The following is an 18,766-nucleotide window of genomic DNA, read 5'->3' on the forward strand; positions in this document are numbered from 1 at the left end:
GCTAAAGAAGGTGTAGTTAAACTTTGGGCCCAAGCTGTGGAGAATCTTAAATCTTTACTGAACTGATTGCTTCATTGGTCTCTGCTCTCTAGCCGTTCATCTCCCATTTTTTGTCTTGCCTCCTTTTGGACAAGTTTTTTTTTTTTTTTTTTTTTTTTTTTTACATTTTTTGTGTGTGGCTGTTATGGTTCTCTTTGGTTGTTTGTTTTTTGCTGAACTTTTACTGTAGTTGTTCATACTACTGATATGTTTATGGGTTTTTGTTTGTCCGAAAACATTGATCACAAAAACTTACTTTAAACTAATTGTCACTATACAGTAAATATCACAAACTAATTCTCTGCCTTGCCTTTTTTGTGCCACTAATATATGTGATTGCGTCTTCAACTCCACACGCAAGTCTTCCTTTGTGTTCATGGTAATGCATGTCAGGAAGAGCACTCCATACACATTCACTGATTTATTCACAATATCTGCTGCAAACTTTTCTATTTGTGGTTGTGAAAAGCAAGGAGAGAAAAGCACTCATCAACAGCCAGTAATTGATTCTGGCACTCTTATAGTAAAGCGGTGCCCATGCTGAAATAACGTATTTCCTGGATGATCTTTTGTGGTGTAATCAGACACACACACACACAAAACGTTTATTGATCAGTTACACATCTATATACTCATAATATATATAGTAAAAAAATAGTTTGTCTTTGTGCATTTTTAACTTTAATGTATATCTCAACCCCAACTGTGTTTTAGGGTCTGATGATAAAACTGCATTTTTATTAGTCGAAACGAAGCTAAATCTTGAACTATCCAAAATGTAAAATAAACGATACACTATCTACAAGCTGAACGTGCACTTTTTTCCAGTTAAGTAACGGTAATATAGCTATAGCCCACCCTTTTCATTCTTTATGTTAATTATATTCTTGTAAAGGTAGACGGACACACATGTAACAACAGAAACTTAAGCACTTGTTAAGTTAACCTGCATGTGAGTATAAACGCAGTAATAATTTGTGATATTAAAAACTAAAGAGAATCACTTTAGGCTCATTTTTAACGGAAGTGTTCAATTCATTCTTTTTTGTCTCCACTCGGTACTTGTGGTGGAGGTAAAGTGGCCAGTGACCTCAATTTCATACGTACAGGAGTTGATATGTCAGCATGGGGGAGGAGGGGGGTTGAGTTGATGGGCCCTATTAGTATTCGCGTCCTTTGGGTGCGCAGTGTTGCCAGCCACGTCAGGCCTGTAGCAACTGTTCTTCTACTGCCTCTCCAAGGTTAGATATAGGCCCTTCCTAATAGCTGGAAACACTCAAGGAAACAGACTGGGAGCCGACTTGAGACCGCGAGAGCAGGAATTAAGTTTTTCGACGTTTTCCGGCACAGTTGTACGCTGTGAAATTGTCGCCGTGGACACTGGCCGTGTTATTTCGTCTTAATAGGAGGTTGTATAGCTAAGAAAAGACTGTTACCGTCCGTCTTATTGGTGCTTAATGGAAACGCGCAATCATAAAAAATGGTTGCATTTGGAGAATATCCGTGAATGCGATCGTTCCCTCTTGACATCGGTGCGTCAGAAAAGACACCTCAGCTAGCTGGAGTCCGGGTTGGGTGTGAAGTCTTCACTGTGCACCGTGTGCTGCTGGAGTGAAGGTGACTTGCGCCCCGTCGCAGTCAAGGCAATGCGGAGAGGAGTCACGGGCTCTCATCCGGTACTTTACCTGCGCTCTAGGGCTCTTCTTGGGAAAAAATTGCTACCTTTCCCACATTAGGGGGAAAGAACGTAAGACATAGAGCAATAATAGCGTTCGAGTTTCAACACAGCCAATAGCTGGCGAAGGTGAGCTGAGCGTAAATCGAGGAGAGAATAAGGTGAACAGTAAGGTGCAGGGTGGTAAGGCAGGAAGAGAGAAAGTGGTGGAGTTTGGGGGGATAAGACCAAATCGTTCTGTCTTAGGGCTGTTTTAATAGTGGATGTGTATGCATGAGTTCTGCATCGAATGGGCGCAAAAATCGCCCCAGATCCGCCGGGAACATCTTCCAGATCGGCAAGCCTCCTTATCGAGACTCACAAAGGAGGGAGAGCACCGAAAGTACCCGCAAAGCCCAGCGCGCCGTGGCCGACTGCAGAATGGTAGGTTTGCGGCACGTTAGTGCCTGCATGGTGCCTCTGATAAGGAGTGCTGTGCTATTATCGCAACCTTTCTTTGTTTAAGGATGTTCCAATACCCCGTGCATGCACGCCGCACAGGCGACAGCTCTTAATAGCTGCAAAAAAAAAAAGAAAAAAAAAGATTCTAACCCGGTCTAGCAGCCTAAAAATAGCTTTATGCATTTGCATTGCTTTGTCGGCAGTGAAGCCAAACAGAACACCTCGGCGTGCAGATTGACTGTGTGATTTGCATTTAAAGTGTGGAAAGCTGCTGGTGATTTGGAATGATTTCAGCATTGCCCGAATGACAAGATTACCCATGGTGGAGTGCATGATCTTGGCACATATGTGCTTTGACAGAAGCTGACAGGAATGATAAAGCCTACTTCACCCTTTCATACATCAGTGATCGTCATGGAGCCTCGCTGTTCGTTTACAGGACTACAGCAGGATGCTATGCAGGAGGTGCACAAAAAGAGCAGAATACTTGTGCCCCAAGCTCAAATTTCGTGGTTGTGCAGACAACCAAATTTAGCATGATGGAAAACCAACCAATTCAACAATCAGCTGGTTTATCGTGCAGTCTTACTTTGCGGGCTGTGCTTCACTTTCCGCGTTTTTCGCAAGGATCGGTGACTGCACATGTGCAAGGCTGCAATTTTCGAAATGAAGCACATGACAGTCTAACTGCACATGGAGCATTATTTGTCCCCATTAGTCTTTTTTTGGGGGGGGGGGGGGGGGGGCTGTAAAATGCTGCTCAGCATTTCCTTCTTGGCTGACGCGTTTTCATGTTGACAGGTCGGCCTGAGGATAAAGACTATCCTGCAATTTATTTGTGTGATGCTTACTTGTCTGGTTCGTTAGGTAATAACTTTTTGTGTCTGTGTGACTTATTATCTCACTGTAATGCAGATCGTCCAAGAATTCAATACACTTGTGGCTCTGTACCGTGAGCTGGTCATCTCAATTGGCGAGATCACTGTCGACTGTCCTTCGTTACGGGCCGAAATGCTGAGGACCCGAACCAAAGGCTGCGAAATGGCGCGAACGGCACACCATAGTCTCTCCTTGATATCGGGGTGAGTTGGCACAGACGCTGTCCGTGGTCCTGAAAATGAAGAGCCATCAGTGGCTGAACGCTCTGCAACACTGCAGCGCCGGAAGTTAAAAAAAGTAGCTAATTTTACCAAAGTAAACCTGCACAAGTATCAACATTTGAGCTGCTGAATATTTTTTTTGTGTGTGTTTTTATAAGAATGTTCTTTCGATAGGCCATCTAATGCTTGTCCCATTAAAGGACTGATTTTTTTTTTTCGTGGTGGGCAAAGTATGTGGGAAAACAGAACATGAGATCAGCTTTTAAAAATCATGACATTTCTAATTTGTTAGAAGGAGAGCTTTACCAGGAAGCAATCACAACAACATACTGTAACTGATCACTTCCCATTAGCTGACCTAAAACGTTAATGCACAAAGTGGAGGGAAAGTGGAATGCTTCCCGGGACTAATATCTGAGATAATAGTATCAATAATGTGGAGCCAATGACGTTTTTTTTTCTTCTTTTTCTTGTAATTTATTGAGAGAGTGGCTTCTTCAGTACAGATTTTTTTTAAGAATCGGAATCCTTGGGAGTTTTTTTTTCTTTTGCTCATCAAAAACAAATGATATCACAATGAAACAGTAAATTAAAGTGGTTGGATCCAAAGTTTGTTCACTGTTTAGTGATTCTGAGTAGATTTTCATGCTAAATTAGATTTCAAGTGGTTTGTTTGTGATGAAAGCTTTGATTCAAGATACAGGAAAACAGCTGTTTTAGGAGCCTGAAAGGACTGCTGTTTTGGCCCACAATATCTCCTCTACAATAGCGCCAGTAGAAGAAGGGCAAAGGGAGGCTTGGGATTTTAACATCCTCAGTGAGGCTAAGATGCCAGCCAACTTGGCACACTCAAACTTACTTAAATAACAATTGGACAGACTGAAGCCAGTGGTGAGAGAGATTTGAGGACGTCTGCAGTGCCAGCTGCTTGCCAAAGCCTGGGTGCTGCTGGAACAATAACAGCATCATGATTTATCTTGCAGAAGGGGCATATTCCTACCACTGGACATACTGTATATTTAAACCACGAGAGATCCTTTTCTATTAGAAATTATTTGTCACCATATTTTTTACAAGGTCCAGTTTTAAAAAGTGTTAAGCTGAATTCTTTTCTATTTTAATTCACTCTAGTGGGGTTTTAAAACTACATGTTTGATGCGTGACACTGAATATGTTCAGTGCACATCTCCCATCGTGCACATGCATGAATCATGAATGTAACTTTATTTGAATAGGAGCATTTAGTTGCTTTAAATAATAATATACCTTAATGCAGCAGGGCAGTGGTGGAAAATGAACCATTTCACTGTTGTTTTTCAACTGCATGGCTCATAATTATACACCTAAATACAGTTATACCTGTATCTGCAGAAAAAAGACTATTAGCCATTGAAACTGTGCTCTTAAATGTTCCAGCTTCTGCTGCTAAATGGAGATGGTGCAGTAGCTTTAGAGAGAACTCTTAAATTCTCACTGATAACAGCATCTGCATCATTGCCATTATTATCACCAGCACATATTCTAAAAACTCCTTCCCTAAAAGCTCTCTCGGCCATCTAAGTGTCTGTCTCCGCTACTAGAGACAGAGCTTGAATTAAACCAGTTCATTCCCCTTTAATAAAATAAACCCAGTGTGTCAGAATGGTTTGAATGATGCGAGGTCCCTCCGATGTGCAGGGGGAAAGCTGATTAGAGGGATAGCACTGGTGACAGCTGTGCTTGAGCAACAGTAAAGCGGCACTGTGACAAAACGGTGATGGCAAGGAGAAGCTTGCTGTTGGAAGAGGTGAATTCTAGAGCATGATTTGTGTGAGAAAGATTTGTACCAAGTTTCACGCCTTTTATCGCTGTCACTTTCCCATGTGATATTACACCCACTGGATATCACCTGCTGTTTCCCTTTGAAAACCCGATTAATATAGTTGTGAAGCTACTGCGATGTCTCATAAAAGCTAATGATCAGCTCCGGTTGAATGAAAAATATTGTGACGGGCTTTTGTGTTGCTTGAATCTCTTCAGTGCATTTTATTTATATATTCTCAGGGAGTTAAGTAAGCACTACATATAGACGCTTGCACAATCACAGAGACAGCAGCAATTTGAACTTTGCTGTAAAAAACATGGATAAGAAGCACAGTATGTTTATTATCATTGCAGACTCTATAGGCTTACTTTAAGCTTTGATTAGGAAACACTCTGCTCAAACATTTTAATGCATATTTGAGTTCATAAACCTCTCTGGCCTTAAAACCTGGTATTAAGAATTTGCTGTTATTCTTCAGGTTACAGATTTTCTGTAATCACGCACAGAAAATACCACGAGTATCACCAGGTCCAGCCCTCATTTATTCTCTTAAGTAAAGATATTTCCAAGTAAAAGCATGTGACTCGCATTTGTCACAGATGTGACACAGATGTGCACCCTCAAATTACAAGAACAGGCAGTGCATAAGTTACCAATGTAGGTGATCATATTTCTTCAACAGATATTGCATTTACAGTTTAAATGAGTCAAACAAATTAGACATGTCAGTAACACATCCTTAGAGTGGAATATATTTTTCTTCGTTTTAACTTTTTGGTTTAGTACTAATATTTATTTAAGCTGCTGCTGGTTTCAGACTCAAGATTAGCACATACACGGATGAATTAACAACTACTGTAATGCTCATAGAGACTTGCAGAGACTATTTTGTCTACCAAGTTCCACCTGGCTGGTAAGCTTTGTTCTCTTCATGTGCCATTTCAGGCCAGAGGACGGGGAAATCCACCCTGAGATCTGTAGGCTCTTCATCCAGCTGCAGTGCTGTCTGGAGATGTACATCACAGAGATGCTCAAATCTGTGTGCTTGCTGGGATCGCTGCAGCTCCACAGGAAAGGTTAATACACAGACAAGCCTCATGGATAGTTTATAGATAGTATGCTTTGTTTTGTTTTTAATTTTTTTAAAGAAACATGTGGACAAATGGGATTTTGTATCTCTAACGTCACCGTCATTCCAGTAATGCCATCACTAAACCGATCAGTAAACTCAAATAACTGTGTACAAATGACATAAATAATTTAGGTCAGTATCTAGTGAGGAAACACGATTAAGGCATTTCTCTGTGTGCTTTAGGTAACGACTCGTGTGGCCCTCCCGGCTTAGATGGTAAAACGGAGGAAAGCTCAGACATCCCCATTCTGGAGGACACCTCTTCCTCCCCCACTGACTGTCCTCAGCTCTGCTGGCTGGTGGCCACTGACATAGAAAACATAGAAAAGTAGGTAAACAAAGTGTGTTCTGTTGTGTCCTTCGGGATGTACGTAGGTGCTGTGTCTGCACTTGCGTTTTTATTATGATTTAACAAATATTTCACATATATTTTGGTGGGTAATCTGTTACATTTCCTATAAGAACATAATGCAAAGTATCGTATCACATTAAATTGCATTTTAATACACTGGGAATACATGTTGTATTATAAGATTCATTGGGATGTTTATATTTTTTTATCAGCTAAGGCTTTCTTGAAATTACATTTATGTAGTTTGTGTGGGTCTATAGTTTTACCTCACAGTTGGATTTAAGATTTGAGTTTACAAAACAATAGAAGTATACCAAAAATAATCAGATATTTGTGTCAAAGCTTCAACATTTCAAAACAAAAAGTATACACACTTATTTTACTACTACTACTTATTTTTCTAGACACCGTGTGTGTTTACGACTCCTGCTATGAAATACATTATGAAATAAATTGAAATACAGTCCCTAGGTTAACATTAAGTTAAGAGTTCGAGTTAGGGAGGAAAGTCTCCAGAAAATCCAATAATGGAAACCTGATTTTGTGCTTTTCTGAATGCGAGTATGTACTGCATATATTATGGATACTTTATGTATACAACATAAAAAGCCATTTGCCTTACTGCAGGGATATGAGGGAGATGAAGAACCTTCTCAGTAAACTCAGGGAGACAATGCCTTTACCACTGAAGAACCAAGGTGAGAAAGAAAATGCAAAAAGCAGTAACACTTTCAGAATTATTCATTGTGAAGCAGAGGTACTGGTTTAAGTGGACTGCATCGTAGCTCAAATGAGGAAAAATGCATGACTTGGCTGTGGTGTCTGTGTGTTCTTTCGCCCAGATGACAGCAGTTTGCTGAACCTGACTCCCTACCCACTAGTCCGACAGAGGAAGAGGCGGTTCTTTGGGCTCTGTTGCCTGGTAACCAGCTAAGGGCCCCGCCTTTGTGGGTAGGAGGCGGCAACAAAGACACCATTACCCACTGTCCTTCACCACTTGTGTCTCCCACCAATCTATTACTGCCATTTTCAAATAAATTGTCTCTTTCTCTTTTTTTTAACGGCTGCCCATTTTATAATTTTATTTTGTAATACGAAGAAGAATTGTAACTGCAGTGTAATGAAAACAAAAGTCATGAACATATATTTTAAGATATTTTGCAACAGATTTTCCCCTTTTTTGGTAAACGAAGTGCGATATCTGCTTGTCTGATGTAAAAGGGAATGAGAGTTTGTCTGAAATGATAATATCAATGTTCTGTTACTTCCACAAGCCTGAGTGAATGATGTGGATTTATGTTTTTATTTTTTTTTAAAAAAAGGGAATCTAAATGTCCATTTTGTCAGAAATAATGTGATAACTTATGAACAGATGCCATTCACACATCTGAGGACGGCTCTTGCAATGACAAAGTTTTACTGTCGTTTGTCTAAGCTGAAATGACAGGTTTGTGAAGAATACGTTTGTGTATTACAGTCTCCGTTTTCTGTTCCTTGCTGTTTTTCTTCTCAATGTACTTAATTTAGTCTTCCATAAAACAAGAACCTGTACCCAACTTAAACTTTCCAGCTTCAAAATGGAATAGAAGATACAATAGTCAAAAGAAAACTTCTTTGCACACAATATCTATCTATAAATCGAGACATTAGACTTGTATATACACATACTCTTTACGCAATGCTCTCTGAATTATTTTCAAGGTTGCAGGTGGTTAGTAAAGAAGCTGTTGGTATAAGCAGAGAGCATCTCTCTCTCTTGGGCAGTCAAGCAGACAGAGCGCAGCTTATTAAATATAGTGATCACTGTTTATGGCAAGCTGAAGGTACAGTAGTCAAAGCTGATATAGGTCATTTTACATTGTTAATAAAACTTTTGTTATTGAAACTCATCCACCAGTGTTTGTCATTGTCTTGCATGAACTGAAATGTCCACCGGGTGGAGACAAACAATCAACAGAGACAAACTTGTCTAGCACGTTCTGGTAAAGCTCAAACAGTAAAATTACACTGAATTAATTAGATAAATTGACTGTGTTAAATGCAAATTAGGTGGTTTGCATTCAAAGAACAAACATGTATGCCATTATTTGTGCTTTTTTTTCTCTCTGTCCTTCTTTCATAGATAGATAGATAGATAGATAGATAGATAGATAGATAGATAGATAGATAGATAGATAGATAGATAGATAGATAGGAATTTTTTTTTTTACCACATCTCACCCAAAAACCATCAATTTGTATGCATTATCCCTTCAAGAATGGCAGCTCAGATGCACTTTTAACACCTTTCCCCCAACTATCAGTCTTTGTGATCAACATCTCAAACCTAGAAAATCATTCTGCTGACCATAAGTATTTCTTGAATTGATGATAAAACATTAAGTAGTTGGTGTCTTCACAGCTATTCACGGACAGGTTCAGACACACATGCAGACGTGCATTCACACTGTGCGAGGGCTGCAAGCCAGAGGCAGGAATAGACTGTCAGCAGGGGTTTGCTTCGCAGGATGAGCTTTGTCGGGTTTAGTAAGCACAAGACATCTTTTGTGAGAAGCCCTACACTTTCTCGAGCCTGAAAAACAGATTTCCAAACATTACCTCTCAAACCCAACCAACAGTCCATTATGCTATGTTTGTCTGTGAGAATATTACATATCTCTTGGTCTCAATATTAGTAATACAAAAGAAGAAAGATCAAACATGACTGATGTGCTTTTTATTTATTGTTAATACAGTATTGTTCTATTTTTACGCATGCAAAAAATGTGCCTTTAAAGTGTGCTAAATCTTAGCATAAAAAAAACAAAAAACATTGGCTACACAAAAAAATTTGTGGAATATTTCAAAGTGGGATAATAAAAGAAGACCAATAAGAGAGGTCAGTCAATCAGCTCCTGCCCTGAATGCTCAGGAGGTGCAGGGCTGGATACTGACAACAAACACTTTTTCTCCCTTACATCGCCGAAGTCCTGCTTCACATTCACTCATGGTCTGTGTGGCCGCAGTCTCATCCTCTCCAACACGGACACACACGTTATACCCAGGGTTCGCACAATCTGCAGAGTCCTTACAGCGACAGTCATTGGCTTGATCTGAGAAAATCGTGTGAAGACAAACAGCATGAATTACTACAAACTGCTGTACATTATAATAGATCATTTGTCACTTCACATGTTCATACCATCACAGTTCTCCCACATGTGGCAGCCGGTGCAACCTGTTGTATCACGCTGTGGCCAAATGCAGGTGCTGTCCTCTGCTGTCATATATTTCTTCCCCATACATTGCAATGCATTCATTTTGCACACATCCAGAAGGACCGATTTTCTACCTACAGCAGCTGTGGCACACAACTTCAAAGATGAACTGGCCGGTGGGCACAAAGCACAAAAAACACAGTAAATCAGTATCATTAGCCAGTTTGCCAAAACTGACATGACCAAATTATTTATTAGCAGAATAAACATACCCACACTCAATAGGCATTTTGCAAACACATTTTCCTCTGGAAGGCTTCTCCCACAGTTTACACTGCACTCCAGGAGCAATGCTTGGTTCTGGTGCGCTGTCTGTGGAATACACAGAAATCACTGTTCCACATTGTCTACTGATTCTCTACACTGAATGACTAAATATAGAGCTCATCATATTTCATTTTGTTACATAGCAGTCCAGGACAGTCCTTTAGCAGAGAGCTAAAGGATTATAAAGCTTGATGTAAAATTTACCTTGGATGCACCTGACGTCTGCTGGGTTTGGTGAAAAATCCAGACTGGGATTGCAAATAGCCGTGGCTTCGCCTGTTAGCCGTTTACCCGCTGGGCAGGAGAATGTTACTAACTCTCCTATGCCATAGGTCTCCTTTAAAGGAGAGGCTATGACACCATCTGCAAGGAGTCCAATCTGGCAACTTGTAACTTGAAGAAAATGTGTAATTTTACAATGTGACACAGCAATTCATTATTATGATACACTAAATGTTAAACTTTATTTACTCACCTGTGCACAATCCAGGCCGGGCAGACCAGGTTTGATCAGCAGTGCACTCTATGGTGCTGTGACCAACAAGATAAAAACCTTCAGTGCAGGTGTATTCAACTTTACTACCCACAAGATAAATGTCCTTTGGATCCTGTGACACATGTAATAAAGATAAGATCATCAAGTTCAACTTCTTAGCTTTGATGTGGGTATGTAACTCAGCTCGGTTCAGTTTTATTTATGTTCACAACAAGGGTTGCCTCAAGGCACTTTATAAGACAGTACCACTTGTAGTTCCCCTATGAGGAACAAGTGGCAGCAGGAAGAGCAGCCATTTGCCAAAAATGGTTGGAGGATGAGCACAGAGGAGAACATAGAGACACAAGGACAAAACACATCTCTATTATGGGGAAGAGAAGATATAAAATTCAGCAAAATATTTAAAGATAACTAATAAACTCAGTAACATTGAGGCAGACTCTCTTTCACTTAGATAGGAGATACTAGAGCTTCAGTTTCAAGTCTCTTCCCGTAACTCTTTTTCTAACACTGTACTGTGACTTTGTGCAAAACACTGTTCAAGCACTACAAAAGTAGCAGTTAGTCTGGTTAATAAATACTAAATGTTTGTAATCATTTGTTCCACACCATGGTGAAAATTTCTATTTTTACCAGAATGTAGCCATTGATCAGAGCAGGTGGGGTTCCACACTTCTGACTTGCTGGGAGAGTATAGTCGAAGCACTGAGGCTCCATAGTTCTGTAGAAAAAGTATGTGTTGCATAACTACATATTGATGAAAATCAGTTTGACACTTTCTCTTACTGGAAACTCAATGCAATGAACACAGTGCTTGTTACAAATATGTCACTAAATTCACGCAGCACAAACAAACAAACAAAAAACTCATAAAACCCACAAAACAAACTTAAGCTCTCACCTTAAGTATTGCAGCTCTTCATCTTCGCAGTCGGACGTCTCAGCTGGTTCTCCGATACAGTGCTGTCCCCCATTCTGAGGGTAGGGGTTAGAGCAGGAACGACTACGAGACCTTCGGCCCCCAGAGCACGATGACCAGGCAGACCAACAGGTCCAGCTACCATGGATCACTCCTTAATGACCAGAAATGGAAAATAAGAAATAGAAAGAAATTAAGGACAATAATAAAGTCTGTCTGATATTAGCCTCGATTAAATCCTACCCCCACCCATGATAGTGACTTAACCCAATTTAACAGTTTGTTAATTTCCTTGTTTTCATCCTGAAAGTAAGCCTGACACCAATCTCACATCTGCCAGCCCCACAGGGCTATTTTGGCATTTCTAAGCATAATCACAACACAAAAGCTAAAAGCTAAAAGGAAAAAGAACACTTGTTTTTTAAAGGGGGTTTTCACTGCAATGTGCCCCTTTTAGACTTTAAAAGTAACATTGGTGAGCTACAGTACAGTAATAAAGATCCTGTATGAAAGACAATACACACCCTGCTGCCCTTCTGCTTCAGTTCCTTGCTCACAGGCTGGTCCTGACGTGTTAGGCTTGCAGATGCACTTACATTCATCTCCATCCATGACAACCATTCCATTGTTCCTGCATGGCCGGCAGTGGCAGGGGGCACTTTCAGCAAGGTACTGATCTATGGCCCTGCGAAGGTAGAGCTTCTTCAAACCAGGACACTGAACCTCCTTCACCAGCTCTGACAGCGGCCGCAGCTGGAGAAACAATAGTAAAATAAAAGCGATGCAAGGTTGCATTAAGTGATAAGATGAAATCCATATAAGATTCATTAAACATTATGATCTTGCTTTTTAACATACAAATAGCTTATTTTACGTTCTCTTTACCTTTTGTTTTATGACCTTTGGAAACGACCTAACAGACTCTGCCCAGTTTGAGTACATTTCCCAGTTTCTCTCTGGATTATCTAGGTTCATCATATTCAGCGCTGCAATATGTGAGACACCTCCTCCCTCCACATCCACTTTTTTCAGATTATTGCTCCTCCTGGTTCCTATTTTTAAAGGTTTGAAGAGATAGTGGATGGCAGAAAAACTTATAGAGGTAAAGTGCTTTTATAGGTACTGGTATCTGTAAAATTATCATCCAAATTGTACCTGTGCCTGATGAGTGAGTGCTCTGGCCTCGCTTACACTTCACTGTGGTGATGGGGAATATGAGAATCCAGCGTTTAGTCCTTGAACATTCGTCATACTGCTCACTTTCGCTGACTTGAAAACAAAGGAAAACGTAAAGTCAGTGTCAGAAAAGTGAGGCAGGACTAAAGCAGGGCTTTATGGCAGCATTTTTATCAGCCAGATGTTTTACTTGGCATTGGAAAAATACTACCACTACAGCTGTGTGATATAGTTAAATCCAGCTGCAATTACAACTTGGATTTTTTTTAAAAATAATATCGGACCACCTTATGTTATAAGGAAAATACATATTAATACATACATACATACATACATATATATATATATATATATATATATATATATATATATATATATATATATATATATATATATATATATATATATATATATATATGTAAATTATATATATATATATGTAAATTATATATACATATATATATATGTAAATTATATATATACATATATATGTAAATTATATATAATTTACATATATATGTATATATATGTAAATTATATATATATATATATATATATTATAAATAATTTAATTACATTACAAACTGATTACATTTAAAAACACATTTTAGAAATTTTTGAGCATTTTTAGTCAAATGCATTTTTAAAAAATGTATATTACAACTATTACAAGCAATAGACACATGCAGTGGCTTGTTGTTTAGCACCTTAAAACACTGGGTAGAATTAACCACTAAGACCATATTTTTAAATTCTTCCATTACACTAGTGTTTTATGAATCCTTACCCATATTGTTTTCAGTTTCTTCATCAATTGTGGCAATAACTTTGAAGGAGCCTCCTAAGCTTCCAGCAGACAGGTAGTGCGTTCCAAACCTTTCCAAAATCTTCCTGTAGGCCGAGTAGTCATAGACAGATGGCAGTTTGACCAGTGCCTTCCAAAACGCCTCGGATATCGGGATGTACCGAGGAGCGTTAGTCTGGAACTGAGCTACCTCGATGTCATTCTTTAAAACTAAAAGCTTTTTGGTCTGTAAGAAGAGGAAAAAAAGGTTCCGTTTCAACATGAGATGACTTGTCAAAGGCATTTTTTATTTAAAGTGTTAGGTTTCTACTCACTTGAGTCTTGTCGTGTTGTTCATGAAAATCATAGTTGCGATATCCCGTGGTAGTCCCGGTTACTGTCTGCCTCTTGACAATATCCTTTGCATAGTGCCATTTGCTGGTGTACATCTCATCACTGAAGTCATTCTGGACTTTAACCTGGAATCGGGACAGGGGTTACAATGTCTGGTTTCCTCTAGTTTAGAGATATGAAATGCTCACCTGGACAACTTAACTAGATTTAGGGGAAGACCCTACAGGTGAATAAGATGAAACAGGTGAATTTTTTGTGTTTACAGAAATCTTATGTTAAAATGAGTCATACAAATGAGTCACTGTATGTCTAAAAATGAGCATAAATCTGAACTTTGAATAAAAACAGGTTTAAAATTATTGTTTCAATGTGTTGACATATATATTTACACTTTGTTAGTTTGTTTTTCCAGAGAGGACTTTGGACATCTCTTTTCAATCCACAAATCAGAAAACACCATCAGCAGCAAGACAAACTCTAACGAGCTGATTAACTTTATAAAGAGAAGATGATGAGATGTTGCAGATGATGTGAATGTATGTCAAGTTGAGGGCACCAAATGTGAGTCAATGGCCAAATGCCTAATGCAACAAAAAAAAGAGCAAAAGGCAGCAAGCCAATGGTAATAATGTGCGATTGAATAGATTAAAAAAGTAGAATAGGTAGAAAATATTGCTATATTCACTCCTTAACTCTAGAATACAAATCCAAGGGGTACTTTAAAAGAAATTGTGACCAAAGAAGTATCAGTATGAACTACAGTTCAAGTTCTTCCACAGGTACCAACCAAAAAGCTGTACTGAAGAGTACTAAGGGGCAGTCGATAAACAGAATTGTGAACGCCGCTGAAGATGGTGCGGCACTGGCCACCAAAGCTCTTAGTATTGATGACACTTTCTCTGCTCTTTCCTGACACAGCGTCAACCCTACAGAAACAACAGCGATTGTAGATTAATGTCTCAATGAATCATAAAAAATAAACATCTAGATCAAGACTTTTCTCTTACCCGAGTCCTAGGATCTCAATGTTCGGCGGAGGAACTGAGTTTGAACAAACAATGTATTCTGAAATGTCGCAGTTACTCTCATCAAGTCCATCTTCCTCACAGTCCTGATCTCCGTTACACACCAGAGACTGGCTAACACACTTCCCTGCAAGTCAAAAGACAGATAGATAGTTATTGTTTAACCACTTCAGTAGGATTAAGGAAGTGAGGGCAGTTTCGATTCCTACCCGATCGACAGCGAAACCTGTTTCCACATCCGTCCTCTATAGGGCAGCCTTGTGTGGTTTCACAGGACCTCGTCTCGCTTCGCTCTCCATAGCAACGGTTTCCACCGAACTGAGCGTAGACAACCATGGATCGGGTTCTTGTCTGTAGCATCCACAGGATGACAAAGAAATATTTATATAAAGTAATAATAATTTAATTAATGGCAAAATATCTTCACAAGTTTTAAAAATAACATAATCTTGAGTATTTCTGATGGTGAAAAATCTTTATTATGAATACACTTTCTTGTACTGTACTGTATACAGTACGTGAAAATGCATGCAAATTTGTATGGGTAAGAAATTAGTTACCAATGAATCTCCCTGACCTGTAATTTGGTGCAGCTATCACATTCTGACCAACTGCCAAAAGGACCCCACTGGCAATGAACTTCCTGGTTACACATTCTTGAAAATGACGTTTAAATCAACATAACACGATATAAATGACAACGTATAAAGTTCAACAAGCACAATATATTTATGATTTAAAGCACAAAACGAAAACCAGATTTACCCCTTGGCAGTGAACAGGAAGAGGAGCCATGGTAAGACTCTTGCACAGAGTTGTGCAACTTTCTGAGGAGGAAAATGAAAACACAAAAAAGCACAGCAAAGAAAAGAAAGTTAAAGAAAGCAAAAGAAAAGAAAAGCTTTGGTAATAGCAGTCACCCACGGAAATATCACAGCAATGACAATACAAACTTACTCTTACTGAAATCACATCAGTGACATATTTTACAGAAAACTGAAAAATGTATCCATGCAAAATCTACTTGCCTTCATGTTGAGAGAAGCACAGCAACAGATGGATAATGAGCAAGATTTCTATGTTTCGTTCTTCCTAGGGAGTCCAGCTGTTGTAAATACAACACATGGAGCTTATCAGGTTTCAAGGGAAAATTTATGAGCATGTGTGTGTTTGAGAGAGAGAGAGAGGAATATCTTCCTGTCCATATTGTGAAAGAGGCAAGAAAATAATATGTTGGAAGTTCATGCCAAAAAGTTCTTCCAGAGAAGTCATTTTGAAACTGAACAAAGCTTCCTCTACTAAGAATGACCTTTCTCACAACAGATGCTTTTACTCATCAGTGGAGGAAAAACAAGGGTTTAATACAAACCGTCTTCAGAAAACCACCAAGTTACATAATAGTTCCACATTACCACAAGATTAATTAACCATTTCTTAGTCTTCCTTTAAGAAAATGCTTCATTACTTAAGGCAACACATATTAATTAATGAAACAATGATGAATTACAGTTTTGTGCCATTCAGAATTATTTAGTCATTAATCGTTTAATTAATGCCTGAGAATTTAGATTTATTCGTTGATATTTATGAAACACTGATTGACCAGTCACCCAATAATATAGCATCACCCTTTTGTGTTGTATTACGATTTACAGCAGCATTGATTAATGACTTATTGATTTATTTATCAACTGTTCCTTAGTTACTAACCACGCTTCAGTGTTTCTCCTTGTAAACTGTTATCTAAATGACTACTATCATTTTTAACTTATTCAGATGAGTGATTTTTTTGCATCTACAGCTCTGAAACAGTAAAAACAGACATACAGTAGTGATGCATACTGAGATGTGATTTATCCAACCAAACACTGGAGGGCAACAGAGATTTAAGAACTGTTTCCTCTTGGGTTAAATTTGATTCAAGCAAATTTGTGACTGTTTCTGATCTCCACAGTATTTATCACCTTTGAGGAAAACTGCAACACAGCCATTCTGCTTGAGCTCGATTATATCTTATATCTTCATATCTTAATATTCCTGGCATATATGCATGGTAAGGGAGACAGAGAGAGGTTGGGTGATGTCCATCACAGTCAGCTCTGCAGCTTCAAGGAGACATATCTCACGGCCAAACTTGAGATTTTCTGCTGTTTATGAAAAGCTGTTCCTATATGTGTCAAGGTTCTCACTAATGATGAATATATATTTGCTGTCTCAGGCAATCACGGCTTCATATTCATCACATAGTGGCAGCTCAATAGCAAAAACTGAGTGCTGCATCGAAATGCTTTTTAGCAGTCGCGGGGCAGGCGAGGTTGTGTTGCTGTGCATTGATTCCTGCTGCCTATCAATTCTAGCAATAACCAACCCACATTACAATTTAAGGTTGTCAAATGAACGCATAGTGTGATTGAAACTGAGGTAAAATGACAGGAAAGGGAAAGACATGTTGGAGATGAGAATATAGCAATAGCAGAGGAATAAAGCAGAAAAAAAAAGCTTGAGCAAACACTTAGTGCCCAAAATCTCAGCCCTTTATCCACTCAAAAGCTCCCCCAAGGTAACCTCCTTATTTAGAAGTCATTTTCCAGGTGCAGCAATTTTAGAACAAAGTAGAAATTGTGTGATATTTACCTACTGAAGTCAGGACCACTAAGTCCTGATTGCTGTTTCTCTGTTGTGAGGCCTCCCTGCATTTCCACGTGCATACTGCAAAGCCACAGGCAGGGAGAGCAGCAGCAACAGGACAAAGCAGAGCAGGCAGCGGTGACACAGATGATATGTTTTACGGAGCCTTGTATTACTTTATCTGCAATAGCATTACAGATTATTAGCCATGTGTAATAATGCCCGATCATTAGGTACTGTTACAGATGAAATGTTGTCATTTAAAACACACTGTGGGATCTTTGTGTGTAAAGGGATACTTAAACTAAGTTTCCTTTTTGGAATAAGTCTCGATTCTCTGTTCAGGCAGGGAAACACAATTTTACTGTTATTTGATCAGAGTGATCTGCTCTTTCATCATCAGTTTCATTTCAGCCACTTGTTTCTTGTTGTACTACTGTCTGGACATTATCTTATACCGCAGCAGTTCTAATTCTGCTTTAGACATCAAATTTCTTCTGATCCGTTTGACACCTGGTCCCAGCAGATTCGCAAACCTCTTCCACATCACTTGTGATGTCGGTCTGATGTCAAAAGCAATTTGTTCCAGCAGCTCACCAGTATCCATTCTGCAAATGTATCCGAGATATTTAAGATTTTGTCTCTATGATTGCACCTGGTCAGTATCCAAAGAAGCTAGTGTGTGTTTTTGTTTGTGTTTGTCAGTCAAGAAGTCACAAGTATTCCTCTACATATTTGAACTTTTCCTCTAGATCCTAAAACTGGTTGCTATGGAGGAGTTTACATCAGTTTTAAAAAAAACAAACACCCTCATACAACCTTGGTAATTATTTCATTTAAAAATCTAATAATGTTTTTTTTAATCTGCATGTCTATGCAAATACCATACCTACAGAACTATGCAAAATGTCTTACCCTCAATTAATGCTTTATTAATTACATGTGATGAACTGATCTTTATTATATATTTTCCCTGTCATTTGAAATTTATATTTATTTATGAAACAAGTCTATAGGACTACCTTATTTCATCTGATCGGTATTGAAAAAAAGAAACATCCAGTCTAAGAGTAATGTTGAAAAACTAGTCCATGCTTTTGTCATTCTTAGGATGTAGTTTTAAGATGAAGGTGATGGTTGTGGCTAGCAAAGGTGAAACATCCATTACAAATGCTGCTATAGCCTCACTATCTGAATTTTGCCAACTCTATGCATAGAAGGTTACTGCAGATGTGGGCTGGATTTAAACTGACCACCCAAGATTTTTATTTTTCACGCACAAGAAGGTGAAATTATATTGGGTAATTATGTAGTAAT

General features: G+C 38.8%; 2 protein-coding genes across 2 annotated transcripts; one reads left to right on the forward strand and one right to left on the reverse strand.

Annotated features, from left to right (window-relative positions):
* The first annotated feature begins 1,206 nt into the window (after positions 1–1,206).
* rgs7bpa (regulator of G protein signaling 7 binding protein a) lies at positions 1,207–8,432 on the forward strand. Its single transcript, XM_085475721.1, has 6 exons — positions 1,207–2,137; positions 3,071–3,237; positions 6,005–6,135; positions 6,375–6,519; positions 7,171–7,241; positions 7,386–8,432. The coding sequence occupies exons 1-6, from the start codon at positions 1,988–1,990 to the stop codon at positions 7,475–7,477; spliced, it is 756 nt and encodes a 251-aa protein (XP_085331847.1). The 5' UTR covers positions 1,207–1,987; the 3' UTR covers positions 7,478–8,432.
* An 812-nt stretch (positions 8,433–9,244) lies between these two features.
* On the reverse strand, positions 9,245–15,644 carry c7a (complement component 7a). Its single transcript, XM_085475722.1, has 17 exons — positions 15,587–15,644; positions 15,399–15,477; positions 15,031–15,172; positions 14,804–14,948; positions 14,584–14,722; positions 13,778–13,921; positions 13,446–13,689; positions 12,638–12,751; positions 12,368–12,534; positions 12,007–12,235; positions 11,465–11,636; positions 11,197–11,284; positions 10,543–10,675; positions 10,272–10,460; positions 10,013–10,112; positions 9,725–9,909; positions 9,245–9,635 (listed from the first exon to the last, which is right to left on the reverse strand). The coding sequence occupies exons 2-17, from the start codon at positions 15,474–15,476 to the stop codon at positions 9,451–9,453; spliced, it is 2,454 nt and encodes an 817-aa protein (XP_085331848.1). The 5' UTR covers position 15,477; positions 15,587–15,644; the 3' UTR covers positions 9,245–9,450.
* Between the last annotated feature and the right edge of the window lie 3,122 nt (positions 15,645–18,766).

This window comes from Copadichromis virginalis, linkage group LG12, assembly GCF_057382275.1.
Source record: "Copadichromis virginalis isolate Kocher_CV1m ecotype Utaka linkage group LG12, C_Virginalis_male_GT1.1, whole genome shotgun sequence".
In the NCBI taxonomy this organism is placed as follows: domain Eukaryota; kingdom Metazoa; phylum Chordata; class Actinopteri; order Cichliformes; family Cichlidae; genus Copadichromis; species Copadichromis virginalis.